This window comes from Xiphophorus maculatus, chromosome 23 (assembly GCF_002775205.1).
Source record: "Xiphophorus maculatus strain JP 163 A chromosome 23, X_maculatus-5.0-male, whole genome shotgun sequence".
Lineage (NCBI taxonomy): Eukaryota > Metazoa > Chordata > Actinopteri > Cyprinodontiformes > Poeciliidae > Xiphophorus > Xiphophorus maculatus.
Genome location: NC_036465.1, coordinates 3,690,453 through 3,710,467, shown reverse-complemented (window position 1 = coordinate 3,710,467; position 20,015 = coordinate 3,690,453). Strand labels below are relative to the sequence as shown.

The 20,015-nt window shown below is 38.0% G+C and overlaps 1 protein-coding gene across 10 annotated transcripts in view; it reads left to right on the top strand.

Moving 5' to 3' along the window:
- limch1 (LIM and calponin homology domains 1) overlaps positions 1–20,015 on the top strand; it is a 70,063-nt gene that overhangs the window by 40,621 nt on the left and 9,427 nt on the right. For 9 of the 10 annotated variants that reach the window (XM_023328503.1, XM_023328504.1, XM_023328501.1 and 6 more), the window contains 10 exons: positions 1,302–1,412; positions 2,566–2,764; positions 6,857–7,115; positions 14,236–14,362; positions 14,491–14,648; positions 15,442–15,922; positions 18,515–18,781; positions 19,222–19,327; positions 19,444–19,541; positions 19,604–19,709. In XM_023328503.1, coding sequence (XP_023184271.1) covers positions 1,302–1,412; positions 2,566–2,764; positions 6,857–7,115; positions 14,236–14,362; positions 14,491–14,648; positions 15,442–15,922; positions 18,515–18,781; positions 19,222–19,327; positions 19,444–19,541; positions 19,604–19,709 — 1,912 coding nt within the window. The remainder of the gene's footprint in view (positions 1–1,301; positions 1,413–2,565; positions 2,765–6,856; positions 7,116–14,235; positions 14,363–14,490; positions 14,649–15,441; positions 15,923–18,514; positions 18,782–19,221; positions 19,328–19,443; positions 19,542–19,603; positions 19,710–20,015) is intronic. The other variant, XM_023328502.1, reaches the window with a different exon arrangement.

Sequence of the window (20,015 nt, the reverse complement as noted above, 5' to 3'; positions counted from 1 at the left end):
ATTAGCCTAGAGAAACATCGAACTTCATTGGGATAGGTGTAATATTCATTGTTCCTCTTGCTAATGAGAATTTGTAATAAAAAGTGTTTTTATAAAAATCACTGTTCATGTAGCAGTAGCTTATCTAGATGAGATGTCATTCTCCATATGGTTCTCACCTCCTCTTTTTTCCTGTTTGTGTGACTACAAAAGTTTCTTGTTTCATTTTCAATTGTGCTTTTTATTTGCTTAAAAAATGGTTTGTTTATTATTCTTTCAATATTAAAATTTCATGATACTGTTAAAGACAGCAATTTCTGAGTAGCACTGTTTTTTTGTTGTTTTTTTTCTTAGCAGGGCCAGAATTTATTGTGCAGTTTTATGGAGATGTTCACCAAAAACAAGATTTAAAAAATATCACTTCTTAAGCTTTTAATTAGTTCATTTACAAATAATATGTTCTCCATGATTGCCCCTAAGTACTTCTGACCTGTTACTCAAAATAAAGAAGTCATTGCCTTTAAAGTTCACTCAGGATTACAGCAAGCGACTTGTTTGGCGTCATGCTTCCCTCTGATCAGCAGGCCCAACCCTTTGCTTGTCCTCTCTGTGTATTTGAATGGGAAAAGCTGTTTACATTGACGGTGCAACTGCAATTACCACATTAAGCCTGGCTGAGCCTTCTTATCAAAGCTGTCCCTGTGGAGTGCAGGTTGACATGGACACTGTAAATATAGCTGGAATCACCCTCCCAACGGTGCTAAAGGTGCAGCCCTGTGTGATGTCAGCCTCAGTCTGTACATTCTGCATTTTACACATTAAGCTGACTGCAAAGAAACTTCCGATGAGTGCCGTAAGCTTTGTTTCCTCTTTCACACTCAGTGGAACCTTGGATCATTGGGTTGCAAATGGTCCAACTAAATAGCAGAGTAATCCAGCTGCTTGTTCTGTAATGTTTCTGTAGTCTGAGAGGCAAAACTGACCCAATAATTTATTCAGTAAATCACAGTGGCCAATTAAAAGGTCAGCATATGAGTCAGAGAGCTGTGTGTGACTTACCTGAACTGCTGAAACAATGTGTTTGTTGATCATTTTAACAAATCTACAGTGGAAAAATTTTAATTTTTTATATTACTGGAATATTGGAAGTAAATATATTTGACTCATTTGATATCTGCCAAGAGGAGAGCATTGCAAGCTCTGTTGGTTTGATCAGGCATATCAATCTGTTGTATTGTATGTTTGTTCCATGTTTACCATTATCCCAACAAACCAAATGTCACTTGAGTTTTGTGATAATTTTATCCATGTCTGCCCTGCAGGTTTTAATCACCATCTACTGGCTGGGTTGTGCTGCCAACAGCTGCACCTCCTACAACGGGCCCACGCTGGACCTAAAAGAGTTTGAGGGCTTGCTGTCACAAATGCGAAAGGTCTTTAAAGTTATATTTTAATGAAAAATTCTGTTTTCAGTATTTTATTACATAAATATATTGTTTATCTCAGTATGAGAAATTTTATTTCTAACCAGTATGGCCAGAAATGAGACACAAACAGTCTCTGCTTTGTCACTTGATTCAGGAATCAGTAAGGGAATGTTGTTGGACGTCTTGATGTCAGGAAATATTTGAGAAATGATCTCAGAGAGATGATAGGATCATCCACCTGAGGTCCAGTCATGACCTTCATGAACTAGATTCCTGTGGAAATCCTGCTGTTGCGGTCCAGAAGGACAGAGTAATGTTGGAACTGGTTTTACAAATCTTTCTGTGACAATCATTCATAGCCATGATGTCACCCTGCACAAAATTTCTTCCACATTGTCACATCATTTTACTGTCTATTAAACAGATAAATTACTGCCAAGTCAGGAGAATTAGCTTACCAGATGTTCATATGTTGCATATGGACAAAACGAAACCTTTTTTTCCAATAAATAAAATACTGGAATAACAGGGGAGTACAATAAAACTGCAAAATCCATTTATTTCTAATTGGCAACACATTATACTCAGTGTTTCCATTATTTATTAAAGCTGAGTGAAAAGCCTGAAGCAGGTGAATCTGACTGCACCAGAAGGAAAGAAGCCCTTATATTCCTGCTCATTCTTATATGACCAAAACAGATAAAGAATATGTCACTGTCAAAAACAATTCCCACCCACTGTGGAACATTCAAGAACATAGAGATTTATGCAAGGCTGGAGAAGCTATAGCAAAGTGTTATGGGGTCAGGAAAAGGAAGCCATTTGGTTGACAGGAAAGGTCTTTCTCCACCTTCCATTAGTACCAAAGACACATTTCAGCTGTCAGCAGAAAAAGGGGAAGGTCACTAAGGTGTAGAGAGAGTAATGAGAAAGGATGTAGGCAGAAGATAATGAGGATATTTTGAAAAGGTTGTTGACTAAACAGATGTGGGAGGACTGTGGAGTTTCCTGAGAGATTTCAAAGTCTAAAGTGCAACATTTAGATGCTGGATTTCTTTCAATAAATTGGATTAAATTATATTTGTTTCACCCTTTTTTTAGTTCACATTTCAGAAACCAAAAAATCTGATTGTGTTTTTCCTTTTTCCTCATAATGTAGGAGGCAGAGGCGGCAGAAAGTCCTCAACGCAGCATTCGGGACAGTGGTTACATCGACTGCTGGGACTCTGAACGCAGTGACTCGCTCTCCCCGCCACGCCACGGACGCGAAGATTCATTCGACAGCCTGGACTCCTTCGGCTCGCGCTCGCAACAGACTCCGTCGCCGGATGTCCTGGTCCCACGCGGCAGCAGTGATGGTAGGATATCATCCATCTCTCTTTGTTTAGAATTGTTGCATACAATGGCCTGCCAGAGAACCACTGATACGCTGGCGGGCTATGGACCACAGCGTAACCCCACTAGCTATTGTAGTGAAAAGCTAAAATATGTCAATACTTGAGATCCCCTTTAAAAATGCTTAGAACTTCTTATATTAAACTCAAAATATACCCAAAAATGTTTTAATATTAATAGTGGAATCTGTTAAACTTTGCACTTTGCACTACTGCAGAAGCTAAGTCTTCCTTATCTCCTCTTATGGGGCAAAAAGCAAAAATATATGAGGGTAAATACTTGTATGTATGTGGCACTTAGCAACCCAAACGTCAAAGAAGCTTTTATTATTTTTGCTGAAATTGCACAATGTGTTAGAAAGTTCTTCAGGTTTTTATGATGCCAAACTTAACCACCTGCTGCAGCTAACAGCTGTTCACTGCTACACTGTTTGTTAATTAGTGCCTTTAAAAGTTTAACAGCAGCTTATAAAAGCCTGCAGTATTCGTCATGACGTTATTTCCATTGCTAAACTACATGATTGATAATTCAGAGCAACACTTAGCATACTGTTTGTTTCTCCTTCTGGAAAGAGCAAAGGGAAATCCTGCTATCAGACTCTAGTTCTCTAAATGTGCCGTACTTGTTGATAAGTTTAACTTAAAAAAAAAAAAATACACACCATTTCCATCAAGTAAAAAAAAAAGAATAGGAGGTTTGTAGTCTTACAAATTTAAAGGCAAAAAATGACACAGAAATCCTTAATCAATATGAGAGATGACTTTTTTATCCTGTTAGGTTGCTGCAGTAAATCTCATTGCTAGAATGCCCTGAAGAATTATCTCAAGGATTTTACTGCACAAGTTTCTTCTAATCAATTTTTCTGAGCATGAACCTCAAGGTGATTTCATATTCCCCAACACCAGAGTTTAAAAATTTTGTGATAACTTATAAAGTTATCACAAAAAGCAGAATTTGTCCCTGAAAAACTTTATGAAATTACTTTACCTAGTTAGAGCTGTGTGACAGATATTAAAATGCTGGGTGTATTTTATCAAAAAATGTATATGTTGTTTGTTAATATTTTATTAACACACAAATCTTCAAAAATGCAGACATGATTGAATAAAAAACTAACAAAGTGACTAGAAGAAGAGAAGCATATATCTGTGATCACCCAGTTGCATGAAACCTTGGCTCACACTGTGAACAAATGCATCCATTTACCAACATCCAGACAAACGTGCCAGGTTTTCCTACCCTGATCTTCAGACAAAACCCAAACTGACTTCACTCTGAGTAACTAGGGGACAGATGGAAGAGTTTAGTTCATTCTTTGAATGAAATTCAATATTGGCAACATGGTTTTGTCTCTGCCAACTTTGATACAGCTCTAATACATGAGACTGTCTTGGGGAGCTTGCATAATACAGTTTTTATCTAATTCCCTCATATTGATCATAGAAAATCTATTCAGTTAAGCAATTAAACCTTATGCTCTGAATAAATATTTAAAATCTGAAAAACAAAGATTTGATCCCTGGTTACATTATATTAAATATTTTTGCATATTTCTGACTGCAGTTTTTCGCTCTTGTTAAAATGGTCAATTCGTTAAGTGTTGCATAACGGAAATGGATATTAATACCCAATTTTTGGCTGCTATAAATGCAGCTCATACCACAGACAAAATTAATAACTGGAATCATTTAATTCCACATCATCGGTCTTAGTTGTGGAAAGTTCCATCACTCTTTATCTGTGGACTTTCCATCATTTCAGTTGTTATATTTAACACACTGCACCCCTTTACTTTTTTGTGGGAGTTGGTAGATGATGTTTGTAATCTGGTACAGTATAGCACTGACACATGAAACATTTTCCCTCAAGCCTCAGTGTTACCATATCTACAGAGAACACATCATCCCATGAAAACATATGTTACTCCTTAAAGATGGATTTACATGGATGAAAGGGACACTCATGTTTCCTATTGATTTGTTAGGAGTCATAACCAAATCATTCACAGTTGGAAGTGTGGATATCTGAAGGCCTTTTTGGTTGGAGCTTCATCTGTTTCAGACCAGAACTTTTCACAACTATAATGTGACGTTTATTTCCACTAATAGAAAAGGGTGCTCCCATATGTTTCTAATCAGAAATAAAGGCCTATTTCGTGGTTCAAATCTGGTTGAAAGTTTTGTGTTTATAGTTAAGAAATGTTTACACTGAGTCATAGCTCACAGTCTGAGCACAGCAGCACTCAAAGTGAAGAGACAGTGGCTCAAGTTTGTCTAAGCTGATCCACAGGTATCCATTTTACACTACTAATTGATTGGAAAGGTTTTCAAAATAAATCAACAAATGAAAGAGGAACCTACTGGTATGCCAGGAGTAAATTACTGGAATTACACATGTGACTGTTCCTAAGAACCTGATTTTCATTCCTCTCCTCTGTGTATTATTAGAGGATCGAATTAGGACATTTTGCAGAGGAATTTACCCCACACATTAGGGAAAGTCCATGAGCAGTGCACTTCTGCAAAGCCAGGTGTTGAGAACAACATTAAAGACCCTGAAGTGGGTTCAAACTGTGAAATGGAGACAAATTGGCATCCAGAGTAAAATCCTGCACACTCTAGGCTAAAATGTCGCAAGCTGTTCAATGTTAATTTAGTAATGATTTATGTTACTGTCTTTGTTTCATAAACACAGCCTATCAGCCTGTTTGGGTTTGACTGATGCTCAGTCGATGGAATGCATTGAATTTTATAACACTGTAAGATTGCTGTAAGGCTCATAACGTTTAGGAACTGAAGACTATAATCTGTAGATTTAAAGAAAAGGTTTTCAGACATCTGCCATGAGGCTCATCAATTACAAGTCTCCTCTTAAAATAATTTTACACCTTTGTTCCCCCCCCCCTTTGCTCTGTTCCCAGTTATCCTTGTCAATGACTCAGCTAGCTGTTTCTTACCGTTTACAAGATACCTAAATTAAACAAGACCTAGAAATGTTTTGCTGTATCTGAATTAAATTATATAGGTAAAAAGTCTTTATCAAGGAAGGTCTTCATATACTGTTTTAATCATACTACAGTTAGTCTATTTTCTGTGATAGACTAACATAAAGTAGCATTGGTTGATTGATTTCTTTTGTTTGGTTTTGTAAAAAAAAAAAAACTGAAACATTTTTAATTACTTTTTTTATTTAGTTGCACTGATTAAAAAACCTGCAGAATCTACAGTATGATTTTGGGGTCTCATATCTACTCATATCTAGAGAATAGAAATGGTTAGAAATACTTGCCTTTTTTGCTGGGCTAAAAAGATTAGGTCAGAAAAAAAATTCAAGTCTTGCTTTAGATTCTCATCTGAATTTGGGTATGGACTTGGACTGGTCCATTCTAACACGTATTATTTAATCTGAACCGTTCCATGGCAGCTCTGGCTGTAAAGTTTGGTCTGCTGGGAGTTGACCTTCTACCCTTCAAAGTTTTTATTAACATTAGTTCTGACAAGCTGACAAGTAAATTTTCTTTAATGTAACATGACAAAATGTGAACAAGTTCATAGGATATGAAGTCTTTTATAAGGTGCTTAAAACTGGTGAACTGTTAAGATTATACTGCAAAATAATGATGATGAAGACAATCTGTTATGAATTTAAATATCTGATTCAGTAATGCATTTTTTCCATTAATTTCCTTGTAATTATAGTTTGCAGCTCTTCATTGCATAATGATAATGGGATTCAGCCTTCAAGAGTTTTGTAACTCTGCTGAATCATCTCCTCAGTTTGTTTTTCTCTGGCCCTTCAGTCTGATGTCTGCTGAGGCATAAAAAAAGTTCTCCAAACTGGAAGAAATATGTCCCTCACCTTTACATCTCTTCCGTTCCGAGAAAATAAAAATCTTTTAATATGCTAGTTTCCGAAAATTAGATTAAATCCTGATTCAGTGAACAATTACTTTCTGTGTGAAGATAAATGAAGTAGAATGGCCAGTATTTTCCACAATGATTATCATTATATAACTCTAATAAAAATCTTTTTTGCACCTCTTTGGCTCACCTTAGGCCGCGGCAGTGACTCAGAGTCCGACGGCACCCCTAACAGGAAGATGCCGGACCTCCACAAGGACGACATGTTGGCGCGGCGGACATCAGTCACTGAGTTGCGCACCGCCATGCCTTTCAACCAGTACCTCCCCAACAGGAGCAACCAGAGTGGATATGTGCCGGCACCGCTTCGCAAGAAGAAGAATGAAAAGGAGGAGGGAGGCCACAAGAGCTGGAGTACCGCTACATCACCTGTAGGGGGAGGCAGACCCTGTAGGTGAGTCACGAAATGATGAAAAGAAAAGGTTAAAATAAACCGATGAAAAATAACACTTTCATTGATTCTCTTGTTTGTTTAGTTTAATTATTTTAATTTAATGAGGTGCACTTATAAATATAAATCATCAAAATATGAGTTGGAGTAGATGGAGCTAAAATAAACAGGAGTAAAACTTTGGTTTTTAGATTTGGATCAGACACTGTGTGTCAATGTGCATATTTCTGGTATGAAACCTTTTAGCCACTGATTATTTTTCTCCATCTCATATTGTTCTGATGGGTGTGGCTGATGGAGGCCAGATGTGTGTTTTCATTGGCCCTCACTGAACCATGCTGCTCAGCTCTGAAGGGCTTATTGGGTATATATTTGTATGGCATGTTAACGCCAGGGAGAGAAATGTTCAGACTTTTCATCGCAAGTTTTACATTTCTGCTTGCTCAGCAAATTCTTTCACATTTTTCTCTTTACTAACTATTGTGTCTGTATGTGCTATCACTGCAGAGGTTGACTGAACTGACACTTTAGTTTTATTAAGAGATAAATTGCAGATAATTAACTCAAAGCCACTTTGTTTTATAATTAGTCTTCCACATTGTTTCGGTTTCCATCATCATTCATTGTTTGCTGCTAATTTTTTTTGTGTTTGTTTTTTCAACTTATGTGGCCTCAAAACTGTTCATTAAATATTTTTCCTTTCATGTTTTACCTCTTGTCTTTTCCTGCCCTTAATTTTTCACGTGTGCTTTCACGTCTTGTGATCATCATACCGTAATCCTCCTCATGTCACCAATTTTCCTCCAACCTGATTATGTGCTCCTGATTTTTCCTCTGTGTGGGGTAAATGATATAATAGTACAAATGGACTCCCTGTTTTAGTACTCCCACTTGGAGAGTCCCTCAGCCCTTCTCCCTCCCCAATCATCGAGTCACAGATTCAGGAGAGCGAGAGTAAAAACGAAGAGGAGGAGGAGAAGGAGGAAAAGCTGAAGGTCTTCTCGCCTTGCATTAATATCCATGCTGTGGGAATAAGGAGGAGCAGCGAGCCTCCCAGAGACACCATAACTCAGCCGAAGGTCGTCTCTGAGCAAAGGTCAAATTCCATGTCCAACTTCCCTTTTCTAGACAGGATTCAAATAAGTGTTTCCTATAAATCTCTTACGGAGTTGTTGTTTCTTATATCTTCTGAGAAAGAAATAGTCTTACATCAGGGGTGCCCAAGTCGGTCCTCGAGGGCCGGCATCCTGCATGTTTTAGTTCTCTCCCTGGGGGTAGTAACAATCTTTTCAGCATGTCAGTGTTCTTCTTAGTCCTTCTAATTAGCCATCATTGGATCCAGGTGCGTTAAAACAGGGAGAGAAACATGCAGGATGCCGGCCCTTGAGGACCGACTTTGGGAACCCCTGTCATACATAGTCTCTCAGTTCTCTCAGAAAATTTGGTTCTGTTCAGAGAAATATCCTTCCTCTAGCTAGGTTCTTGATGCATGAGGTTGAAGAAGAGTCAGTGAATTGAATTTATGAATTCCATTTATTAATACCAAAATACAGCTTGTCCATTTGTTCATGCTATTCTTATGGGCTAACAGAGCAAAATGGCACCAAACAACAGTTTGTAATTCCCTTTGTTAGCCTCTATCTAAGCTACGCCCTAAAGACAGCGTTCTCTAGTGTGTCATTTTTTTAGCTGTAGCTTTGCACACATGAGACCTATGTGAATACATGGATGTGTATATGAGCAAGCAAATAGCTAAAAGAGATGGACGAAAACACAGAATTATTATTTACTCTCAAAAGTTCTAAAATTATTTAAAAGTAATCACAAGAATTTTCCTTCTGTTTGAATTTGCATTTCTTCATTCAGTAGTTTTCAGAACCACCTTCAGCAGAACTTAAAGGTGTCTTTATTGGAATCACATATTTATGGAGGCAGTTTGGGTCACAACTCTTTCCAATATGACTTACTTTCCTAACAAGTCAAGTTTATTGTATTGTACATTTCTGCAACAGTACACTTAGAGTGCTTTACATAATAAAACACAACAAACAAACAAAAAAAGAAACATTACATTACAGTGACATAATAAACAGAAGTTATAAAATGTTTAATCCAGACTAGAATTAATCAATGTTCCAGTTGTTGATCAAAGACACCTCTAAGCAAATGAAGTTTTAGCCTCAATATGAAGGAACTCAGTGTTTTAGCAGTTCTACAGTTTTCTAGAAGTTTGTTCCAGATTAAAGAAGCATGAAACTGTAAGTAAGTTTGTAAATTAAGGAATAATAAGTGCTCAAATTGCGTGAAAGTTCATTTGGTTGCATATTATTTTCTGAAAACTTCTTACTACCAACTACTTCCTATGAGAGGAAAGATTAGCAAACCTGATAGAACTGATATTCATCCATCATGTGAAAGATTTTGGTTCGAATAACTGTTTATTTCAACTGAGTATTATATCAATAGTGTCAGTTTCTTTCCATCTGAATATCTCTCCTTCCTTCATTGTAATTGTCAGCAGATGCCACATTTTCTGAAATTATGTTCAAGGTTATTCATAAACATAACAATGAATGGCTCTCATCCTTAGAAAACAGTTCCAACTTTACAGCTGGTGCTTTAATCCGACCCTTTTACACTTTGGCACTGTAATTATCAGATGAGATTTTACACCATCGCTCCTTTTCAACAGCTTAACTGTAAGCTAACAAGGCTCTGTGCACATTCAAAGCTGGTTAAGACACACCGTCCTGAATTGCCTTTCCTTTATTGAACCAGAATAAGTGTTCACCCAGAGGCCATAAATTATACTTCAAGTTTTAAGTAACAAGGGGAGCCTTATCAATTGTCAAGGCTCAATGCTGGTTTTTATATTTCAGTTCTCATCATTTTTTGCTTGTTCTGGAATTGGCCGTATTATTTCTTGAAAATTACATTTTAAGCCTTAGGTTATATCATAATCCAGCCTTATCCTGTGTTTTTGTAGTTTTTTCCTAGAAAATTCAACATTTCGTTCAGTCCTGTCGGTTTGTTATTGTGAGTTATATTTCCCATTTTCCCTTTTGTTTTCTTCAATTTGGCACAGTTGTTATGGCTTTGGTTGATTCTCAACATTTTAAGAATGTGTATTTTCCAAAGGCCCTGCAGGTTTCAAGGATTTTATGCAAAGCTCCTACATAAAGCTCTTGGCATAGATATTAATATTTGAACATGTTTAGTTTCACAGCAGATTTAAAGCCTTCATTTAACTTTTGTTGCTTTCTTTTCTAGTCACGCATGGTTTTACCAAAAGTATTTGAATTTAAAATGGTTTCATATTACTTAAACTTTTTCACACTTTGCCTTTTTACAATAACAATTTTAAATGTAATTTTGTTGGTATTTTACATATTTGACCAACACAGAATAGTGCATAATTGTCAAGTGTAAGGATAATTTTGCATAATTTTAATTTTTTTCTTTTAAAAAATGCAAATCAGAAAAGTGAGCTATTCATATGAACTCTGACATCCAGAAATATCATCCATAGTAACAAATTTTGCTTTAGGAATTGTAATTTAATTTCAGTATAAATGCAGCGGACACATGGTGGTGGCAGCATCCATGTTTTTATTAGTAAAAATTCAGCTGTTCACAATCATTGGGAAGACAAATGGAGTTAAACACAGGACAATCAAGGCACAGGTTTTCCTTCCTTTCTTCCTTAGAACATATAGCCAGATCTACAATGGAATGGTCTAGTCAAAGTCCATACCTTTATCCCATTCAGAATCAGTGGCAAGACTTGAAAATTTAAGTTCATGGATGTTCCCCATCCAATCGTATGGTGCTCAAGTTATTTTAAGAGGAAGACTGAGCAGAAAGTTCAGGTTGTAGATATCCTAAGGTGGTAGAGACAAATCCCAAAATATATGCAACAGTAGCCAAAGGTGTTCTTGCTGCATTGGCTCAGGAGGGGCTGCAATGTTGCAAAGCGTGAAAAGGTTTGGAGTAGATGTAAATGTGTTTTCAGGGCAAGTGTTGGTAATAAATTTTTCAAGAATCAAAAGAAAATATTTCCCCTGTACATTCCAGTAGATTAGCTTTAATCTCTTCATTAAAACAACCATCAAAGAAACATGTGTGCACGTTTAAACGGGCCATACACGCAAAACTGTCCCGCATGTGTGCACGTATCAAAACATACTCAAAAACTGCCTGCACATGTGACCCGCCCTCAGGATGTGAGGAAATGAGGTCTTCTTCCGTCCCTGACCCCGAGCAGATTGGGACTGAAGTCCGTTCTTCTCCCTGCCAGCAGCTGGCCATTTTCTCTCTGCACGCTGTAAAAACTACCAGCAAAGCAGCTGTTCACAAAGTGGTGACAAAACAATAAAAAGACTTGAAGCGTTTTTGGGTTTGGCTGTTTTTGCACCCAGTTGCTCTAAACAGATCTGTTAGCATGCCGCGTCTCCTCTGATTTATGACCTCACAACCGTTCCACATTCAGGCTGCTCCAGAGGAATGTTGTCTGATTATATAGGGAGATACTAGGCAGCGAAGCGCTTCAGTTTACTTTGCTTTCTGCAGTATTCCAGCTCGCTCGTGCTCAGAGGAACTCTTCCAGTACTTGGCAGCTTTGTCACCCAGCACTACCAGCCGTGTTGGGAAACGTCCGACCGCGACAGACCAGGAGGATGCGGGATGTGCAGGTGCAGATGAAGATGATAAACGGGCCTGTCGAATGCTGACCTCACCCAAATACACTTCCTCTGAGTTCCTTCCTGTGCCCACTGCCGTGGCAACCGCTTTAGCAGCTGCAGGAGCAACCGATGCAGGCGGATTGAAGGGAAGGAGTGACAGAGAAGAAGCAAAGGAAGAGAAATCTTGTTTGGGTCGTAGTCTTCCAGCAACGTGAGCCGAGTCATTTTATCAAACTCTGATGCTTTGGGCTCCAACTCCTTGATTTGCCTTTTACCTGAGGGATCTGTCAGTTCGATGATCCTGGAGCGCAATCTCTGTCAGCATGATGTTGACCTCAGTGTGCACTGCTTTGACTGAATGATGATCTAAATAGTGCATGATATTATCTGCATAAACCAGGATTAAAAATGCTGTTCTAAATGATTAAATGTTCACACAAAGCATGGAAATGTGAAAATAAATTCTAATTTCCTTGCTTTTTTTGCTTAAAGAAGCAGACAAGAATACTGCTGTTTTGTTTTTTGAGGTCATCCAATTGGGGAACTAATTGTTTGGTTCATTTATTGTGCATTGAGACACATGGAACTATTTTGAGACGTGTTACAGGTAGATGTCCTACCAAAATCTTTTGGTAGATTGATATTTTTCTGGAGTATACCATGTGGTAAACAGATGCTGCAGAAAACAGTCTGGGTTTGGTTTTGAGATTACTCTCTAAATTTAGTTTCCCCTGACCACAAGCCACACTTTCTTTCACACCATTCCAACATAACAGCAGCAGCTGCAGTTAAAAAAGAGAAGAGAGAAACTTTATGGTTTTACTCGAGTTCATAAGTAGTCACTTTAATCAGCTGCTCATGCTGATTAAAGATGCATGAGTTTTCTTTAGTTAGCTTCTCTTTGCAAAATGCACCTTTTCTTCTTGCTCTTTGTTTTGTTTTGCTTTGCAGTGCCGCAATTCTATTTGTATGTTGGATAACACTGCCCTCTTGTGTTTGGTTTATATTTTTAATATAAGATAATTTACCAAACAAACCATTACATAATCCTCCTTTTTCTAAATTGGAACATTATCATCTGTTACCTGTCATTTAACACTCAGACATTTAATTTTCTGTATATTTGCATGAGAAAATATTTCTTTCTTGAGTGTTGTGTTCATTGGTCATTGTTGTCTTTTCGTGCTCTCTATGTTTTCAGCCACTCTGATAATTTATCAGATGATCCACAGTAAGTTGCATTGTCAACATTTGAATGCTTCCAGTTTGCGACTCATTCCACTTTTCATTTATTGCCAGAATTTGATTTTTGTTTTGTAGGAGGTGTTTTTTTTTGTTCTTTTTCTTCATGCATTTTGAGTCTTACTGATTGTACTTTAACTCTTTCCACACATTCTTTCAGATGTTATTGGGGAAAGTAACTCTGGATCCCTTATCAGACACAGATTCTTATTCTTGTACATATTTATTCATTGTAATTCAGTTTTTCCCTACTGTCCTTCTATCATAAAAAGGTCTAGATTACTAGACTGTGCAAACATTTGTACCCTTACCTGGATTGAAAAAAATGTATCACGATATTTAGAGATATATTAAGCAGAATTTGGATGCAACAATACAAAAAATTGTTTTCCTATAATCAACAGCTCTTAATGCTTATTATCCTATTTGCATGCAGCAGAACGTGTGCCGTTTTTCCTTTGCACTTTCTGGGGATGAGGGTTAAGAGGTTGTATAAACTAGTTAAAATGCTTCATTATGTCTGAAAAAAGAGTTACTGTTGAACAGAGTTTTACTGCTTGAAAATTGAGACAATAAGACAAAAGCATTTACCATTATGGTGACAATAATTTAGCTTATTTGAATGAGGTAGAACTAAACTTGTAGAGCCAGTAAAGTTTAGGCTACTTCAGATTGTTTCACTTCAATCACAAACTGTAACTTCAAACTGTTTGGACTAAATCAATCTGGAGTGTAAAAGTGTTTTGCTGTGATTAAAAATGATGACCATATGCATTCTCTTGCGGCCTGTGATCCATGTTTTGTTTTGGAACGGACTTGGCTCAATCCTTGTGCTTCAGCCAGTTGCATGTCTTGCCTTCTGCTGCTGGATTCAGAAAAGTTATTTTAAGATGATAGTTTATAAAACAAAAACTTTTTGCTACGAGTTAAAGAATCAGCACAAATGTTTGGTTCTGTAAAAGAAGGCTGGCTTTCCTTTACTTTGGCTGCTCCTGTTTTGAGGGTTGCAAAGACAAATACAAGCTAACATTGTAAACTTGAACAGAAAATAAGGTGAAAAAAACACTTCAAAATTTCCAGATGAAGCTAAAAAAACAACTGAATTCTGCAACTGTTGTTTGGTTTCTGAATAAAACAATATTATTACATAATACTGAAGCCGTGTTCCTCCATTTTGCATGTTTCACCTTCTCCTTTAGGAGTCTGAGTATGATCGACATGCGTGGTGAAAACGAGGGCATCTTGCAGCCGCACAGTCACATTCGTCATGAGCTGATGCACAACCAGTACAACAGAATAAAAGAAGATGAGAATCACTGGCAAGACGTAAATGCATTAATCTCCTCTCTTTTCACTATTTGGTCTGCAAGTTAGCAGAAATATCTGTTCCTTCAAGCTGCAGGGCATGTATCTGATCTGTTTCTTTTTTTTTTCTTTTTTTTTGCGCCTGTCAGGACCTGGCCCGATGGAAAAGTAGGAGGAGGAGTGTCTCTCAGGATCTGATCAAAAAAGAGGAGGAGAGGAAAATGATGGAGCGACTGATGTCAGGAGACGGCTGCATCTCTCAAAGAAGAAAAAGCATCAAAACCTACAGAGAAATTGTGGAGGAGAAGTAGGTGATGTCCACAACACATTGAACACTTTGGTATCCGAACAAAATCAGTTACCAAAGTGATCAACACATCCATATGTGAAAAACCTTTCATGTACTGTAATATGGGCTTCACACATTCAGGTGAATTTGACTTAAAATCACTTAAAAACCAACATAAATAAAGATATTTATTATTAATTGTCAAAAGGCTTAAAGCTGCAGTTTATAACTTTTCTTAAAAAAAGTCACATATTTGTTAAAACCGTCACTATGTAGTGAGGGTGTAATATGAAACGGATAATCTGTGAAAAAAATCTATCACCTCGACCTCCTCCCTGAATTGCTGTCTCAAGAAATGCAACAAAACAACCAATCAGAGCCAAGAGGAGGGTCTTAGCGTTGTCAATCATTCTCATGTACTCACTGCTCAATGTGCTAACGGTTGAGAAAAAGCCTACCTTTCCAGGAAAACCACCTTCATCAGTGACCATGCTGACTTGCCTTAGCATTCCCATCTGGTTCTGCTATCAGGAAGAAACTGCAGCCTCTGCTACACGGAGGGTGATTGACAGCAATAAGACCATACTCCTGTTTTTTTCTAATGGGGACTGGGAGAAGGCAGATGAACTTTTTTTTTTTTTTTACATTGATCATCTGTCACATACCAAACTGTCACAACATAGAAATATGTAAAAAAAATGCTGTCCATAGCAAGTAAAGAAAATGAAGACAATAATATGAAAGATGTTTGTTTTGACTCCAAATGACTGAATTTATTTTAGTCAGCCTGAAAATATCTGCCTGTTGTCAGGGAGCGGCGTGAGGAGGAGCTGCGGGAGATGTACCGGAAAGCCAGAACTCCAGAGGAGGCGTCGGCCATCCTCCAGCGCTACGCCCAGCGTTTCTCCATCAGCGAGGCCGTCCTGGAGCGCCTGCAGCTGCCCAAACTTCTGGACCGCAGCTTGTCGGCCGACCCGTCCTTTCCCACCTCGCCCTTCTCCCTCTCACTCTCCTCCTCCCCCACGACTCCAGACCCTTTCGACGAGGCACCCGACGGGCCACTGAGGTACCTGCGGCAGCAATCTGCACCGGCGCCACGGTTTACGTCCACACTGGAGGCACAGATTGAAGAGTTTCCCAAAGACTCGACCTCACACCAGCGGCCTCAGATCCGCTCTCGCTCTTCTGAACCACCGTCCACCCGGGCCCTGTCACCCAAACCGGTGCCTTTGCTGACACCAAAGCCTTACTTTCAGCCCCGACCGTCGACTGATGAAAAATGGAATAGCAAGGTGAGACAGGATGTGTGAGTTACTTACATATTTAAGGTTACATTTAAATGAACCTTAGAAAAATGTAACTACTGCTTTCGGACTATTCATTGACCTCTCTTAAACTGTTTGTCTAAATTATTTTCAAAATGGTGATAAAGCTCTGATAAAATGTAAATATTCAATTAGGAGAACTATGATCAGGGTGCAGTTGCCTTTGAAAGTCTACACATTATATTAATAGGTGTTTGTGAGTTAAAAACTGAGGCTATGATTTATAATTTTAAATTTTTGTACACAATCAATGTGTGTTAACTCCCGTTCAGCTCAACTAAATATTTTTTGGAATAAAAAGACAATCCTGAAAGTATTAAAGTAACAGATTTGTTTGTATTCCAGTTGAATTATACAGAACAATTCAACTTCAATACACAATAAGACTGCAACAAATGATTGATTATTCTATCAATTATTCTGAAAATTAAGTGGTTAAATGTAAAGTCTGCAGAATGTGTCAACTTTTTTTTTTCCCCGATTAGTCTTTTCTCTATATTACAATTACTTTATGCAAGTAAACAAATACTTCCATTCCTTTTTTTAAATAAGAAAATAAATACTCTATGGCCAAAAATGGAATAACAATCTACCTTTAACGAAAACTTGATCATTTGTAGCAGAAGATGCAAAAAAAAAAAATGCTTCTAGCATCAACAGTGAAAAGCTAAACTCTTTCTGCTTGAATTAGCATCAACACAGAGTAAGGCTGATCGGGTGATTATTTTTTGGAATAACTGATTACCGGTAATAGTTGGATAGCATAATGTGCTTGGTTGATTTGATGGTTTTTGCTAAATTTGAACCAGGTGAAGCTCAAACTACCACTTGTGGAGTTCTGGGTAGAACATATTTACAGATAAAGGTGTTTCTGTTTTTATTTTAAATGCAAAATGTGTGTATTTTTTTTGCAAAGTCTTGGCTAAATTACTTCTCTGAGTGTGTTGTTGTTTAAGCGAATGGCCTTTTTGTTAACGATTAATCAACTGCTATATTAGTTGATGATTACTAATATTTTACATCATAAAAAAAATCTGGCATTTTCACATTAGTGGGTAAACTTTAGATGAGCCACTGTATTCTGGAAGTATTGTTGCTCTTCTTCCCTTGAGAGATCTCTTAGCATTTACATGACAATGTCACAGAACCACCATTGTGATGAGTGACTGGTGTGTATGAAAACCGAAAACCTCCCTTCACTTTAGAAGTGTGTAATGTTCCAATTTCACCCTTAAATGGATCCATTCCCCTTTCTTCTGGCAAAAAATGAGCAAAATGAATATTTAAAATGAGCTCTTGCAATGTGAAGTGGTGTAAAGGGAGATGCAAGGTATTACCAGATCCAAATGCAGCAGAGCACTTTTTCTGGAATTTCTTGTCAGGAGTCCCATCTTGAATGGAGCCCTCTGTTCGCTATTGACTTAAGAAGTTGACAAGTAGGACCTCTCTCAATGTGAAGTGGGCTCCCGGTGGACAATGAGTGCCCACACTGGCTGTAAGGACAGGGATGAGGAGGTGGAGGAAGAGGGGGCCGACTGAGAGGCTGCATTCAGCCGACTCCGGCACCATGTCTTAAGTTACCGCTCACTGGAGCTCCTCACACATATATTAGTGCTTCTTTGTAGCAGAGGCCAGCAGGGTGTTTTCAGCAGATGAACAGACAATAACTAACAGAAGCAAGGTTCATAATGAGAAGGAATGAGGGATTTTAGACTTTAATTATTTACTTTTTTTATTTGTCATGAATTGATTATTTTTTTAGTTGTGAAAATTCAGCCAACAGAAAAATACACTGTGCTAAAAAGTAATCATTCCTTTAACTTTTTCAGATTCTGCCTCTCTTTTAAATCACTAACTTAAACCTATTTAATTGGGATTTTATGTGACTTAAAAACATTCTGTGACTGTTAATTGTGAAATAGAAGGAAAGCTGTAAAAACTTTTTACAAGTAGAAATCTTAAAAGTGAGTAAAACCGACTTTACTCTGTCGACTCTAAATCAAATCCAGTTTGACCAATTATGATGAGAAGACAGCTAATTTGTAAATGTGTGATCTAATCTTAGATGAATTCTAGGAATTCCTCAGAGACATGGTTCTCTACCTGAGAAGCAGTCAAGAGCCCCATGGTAACTCTGGTGGAGGTAAATAAAGGCCAATCGTGGAAGTAAAACATTTAGAGACTGTAAAAATAGTTAATATCAAAGTTTATTCATGTCTTCATGCTGCAAAGGGTGACTGTGTGAAGTGGTGACTGAAATAAAAACGCATCTCACTTTTCAGATTTTTATTTGTAAACAGTTTCTAAAACAATGAATGATTTTTTCCTTCCACTTAATTTTCCTGTACTTTGTATTTGTCTAGTGCATAAAATCCCAATAAAATACATGGTTGTTTGTGGTTGTAATGTGACAAAATCTAACAAAAAGACCAAGAAGTAGGTAAATGTTTGCAAAGTACTACATAGTAAGTAAAATTAAATCTGATGCCTCACATCCAGTATAGTTTTATGGCCATAATAAGTAGAAATTATTCTTAACTCTGTGCTGTTGCTATGCAGGCGGACGGTTTGCTACGAGTAAACGGCGACATCAGAAATGATGCCAGTTCCATGAAGTCGGAGAGCAAAGAAAGGGACTCCCCTCCCCTGTTCCAGGCGTCTCCAGATGCCCCCCCATCAGACGCCTCACCGGCTCTCAGTCCGCCCTCCTCCCCCGAAAGAGGAAGTCCAGTGTTAACAAAAACCAGCCGCAGACAGAGCAACATGGAGGCAGCTTCAGTCACTGAGGGTTCGCCCACTCCCACTCGGCCTACTTCTCTTCCTGAGGTCAGATTCAGGATGTTTATGATTTACATTCATACACCATCTAATAAAGTTACTTTGAAAGCATTAACAGGCATCTATGTTATGTCAAACAGTTTGCTGTGGTGGAAAGAATGATTTGTTGAATCCAGTGAGCCTTTGTAAGCTCAAACGTGCTGCATCAGTTCAGTTTCTATGGAAACGGGCTCTGTTGGTACAAAACACTAAATCTCACAACATTCCTGCAAAGACATGCTTTTGATTTGAGACCTTAGGTTATTATTATAACTATTACATTTATTTAATTTTCTTGTTCCATCTCTGGAACTTTGCCCAATAATTCTTGGCATCTCACTGTTTGGGTTGGAACTCTAGAAAGCAACAATTTCCTCCTTCACTACAGGAATGTCAATCTGCTGACTCAGTCTTTCATCCAGACAGTAAACCATCTGTGACCCTTGCAGGAGCTAAAGCAGCCAGAGGACAGCTTTGTGGAGACGGAAGGCCCTAAAGATGCTGCTCAACAGGAAGAAAAGTCAACTACTGCAGCTCAGAATGCGCCACCTGCAGGTCTTGGCAATACACTAAAATGCTGATGCCCTAATTAGCATGCTTTTGGTTTATAGCCTATTTTTCTTTGTGTGTAAAGTTATGATCTCTAGAATTTAGTTTGTATTGTCCTCCAGAATCTAAATCGGAGAAGACTGAACAGTCCACAGGGAACGTACTGCAGATTCTCCCAACTGAGATAAACACACCAAACGACCCAACCGTAACATCAATGGTAAGAGAAATTCAGTGGCCATTATGCCAGAAGTCATCCAATCATTGTAAACCATCTTGTAGGTAAGAGTTTCCTCCTGTCAGGAGTCTTTTGAGGGAGCGGAGACGGCACTGAGTCCAGCTGCACCCGTATCGCTCGGACATAACCCCCTGAGGGAAACGTCATCAGGTGAATTCATGTCCTGAAGTCCAAACATAGTCAGCAGCTTCTTTTCCATCCCTCCCTATATTCTAAGTTTGATTATCATGTCAATTTTGTTCGCTGTTTTTCTTTTAGCTTTTCAGAACTTTCTGCTTACATAAGATAAAATGACTGATCACAACCTGTTGTAGTCACTTCTTAGTTGTGTACAGATTTTAATCCATATCAATAGGACACTTTAAAGCATTTTAAAAACAAAACGTTCAGAGATCTGTTTTGAGCCAACTGAAATATATTGAAAAAATAAGTCGCACGTCCTAATACCAAGAGTCT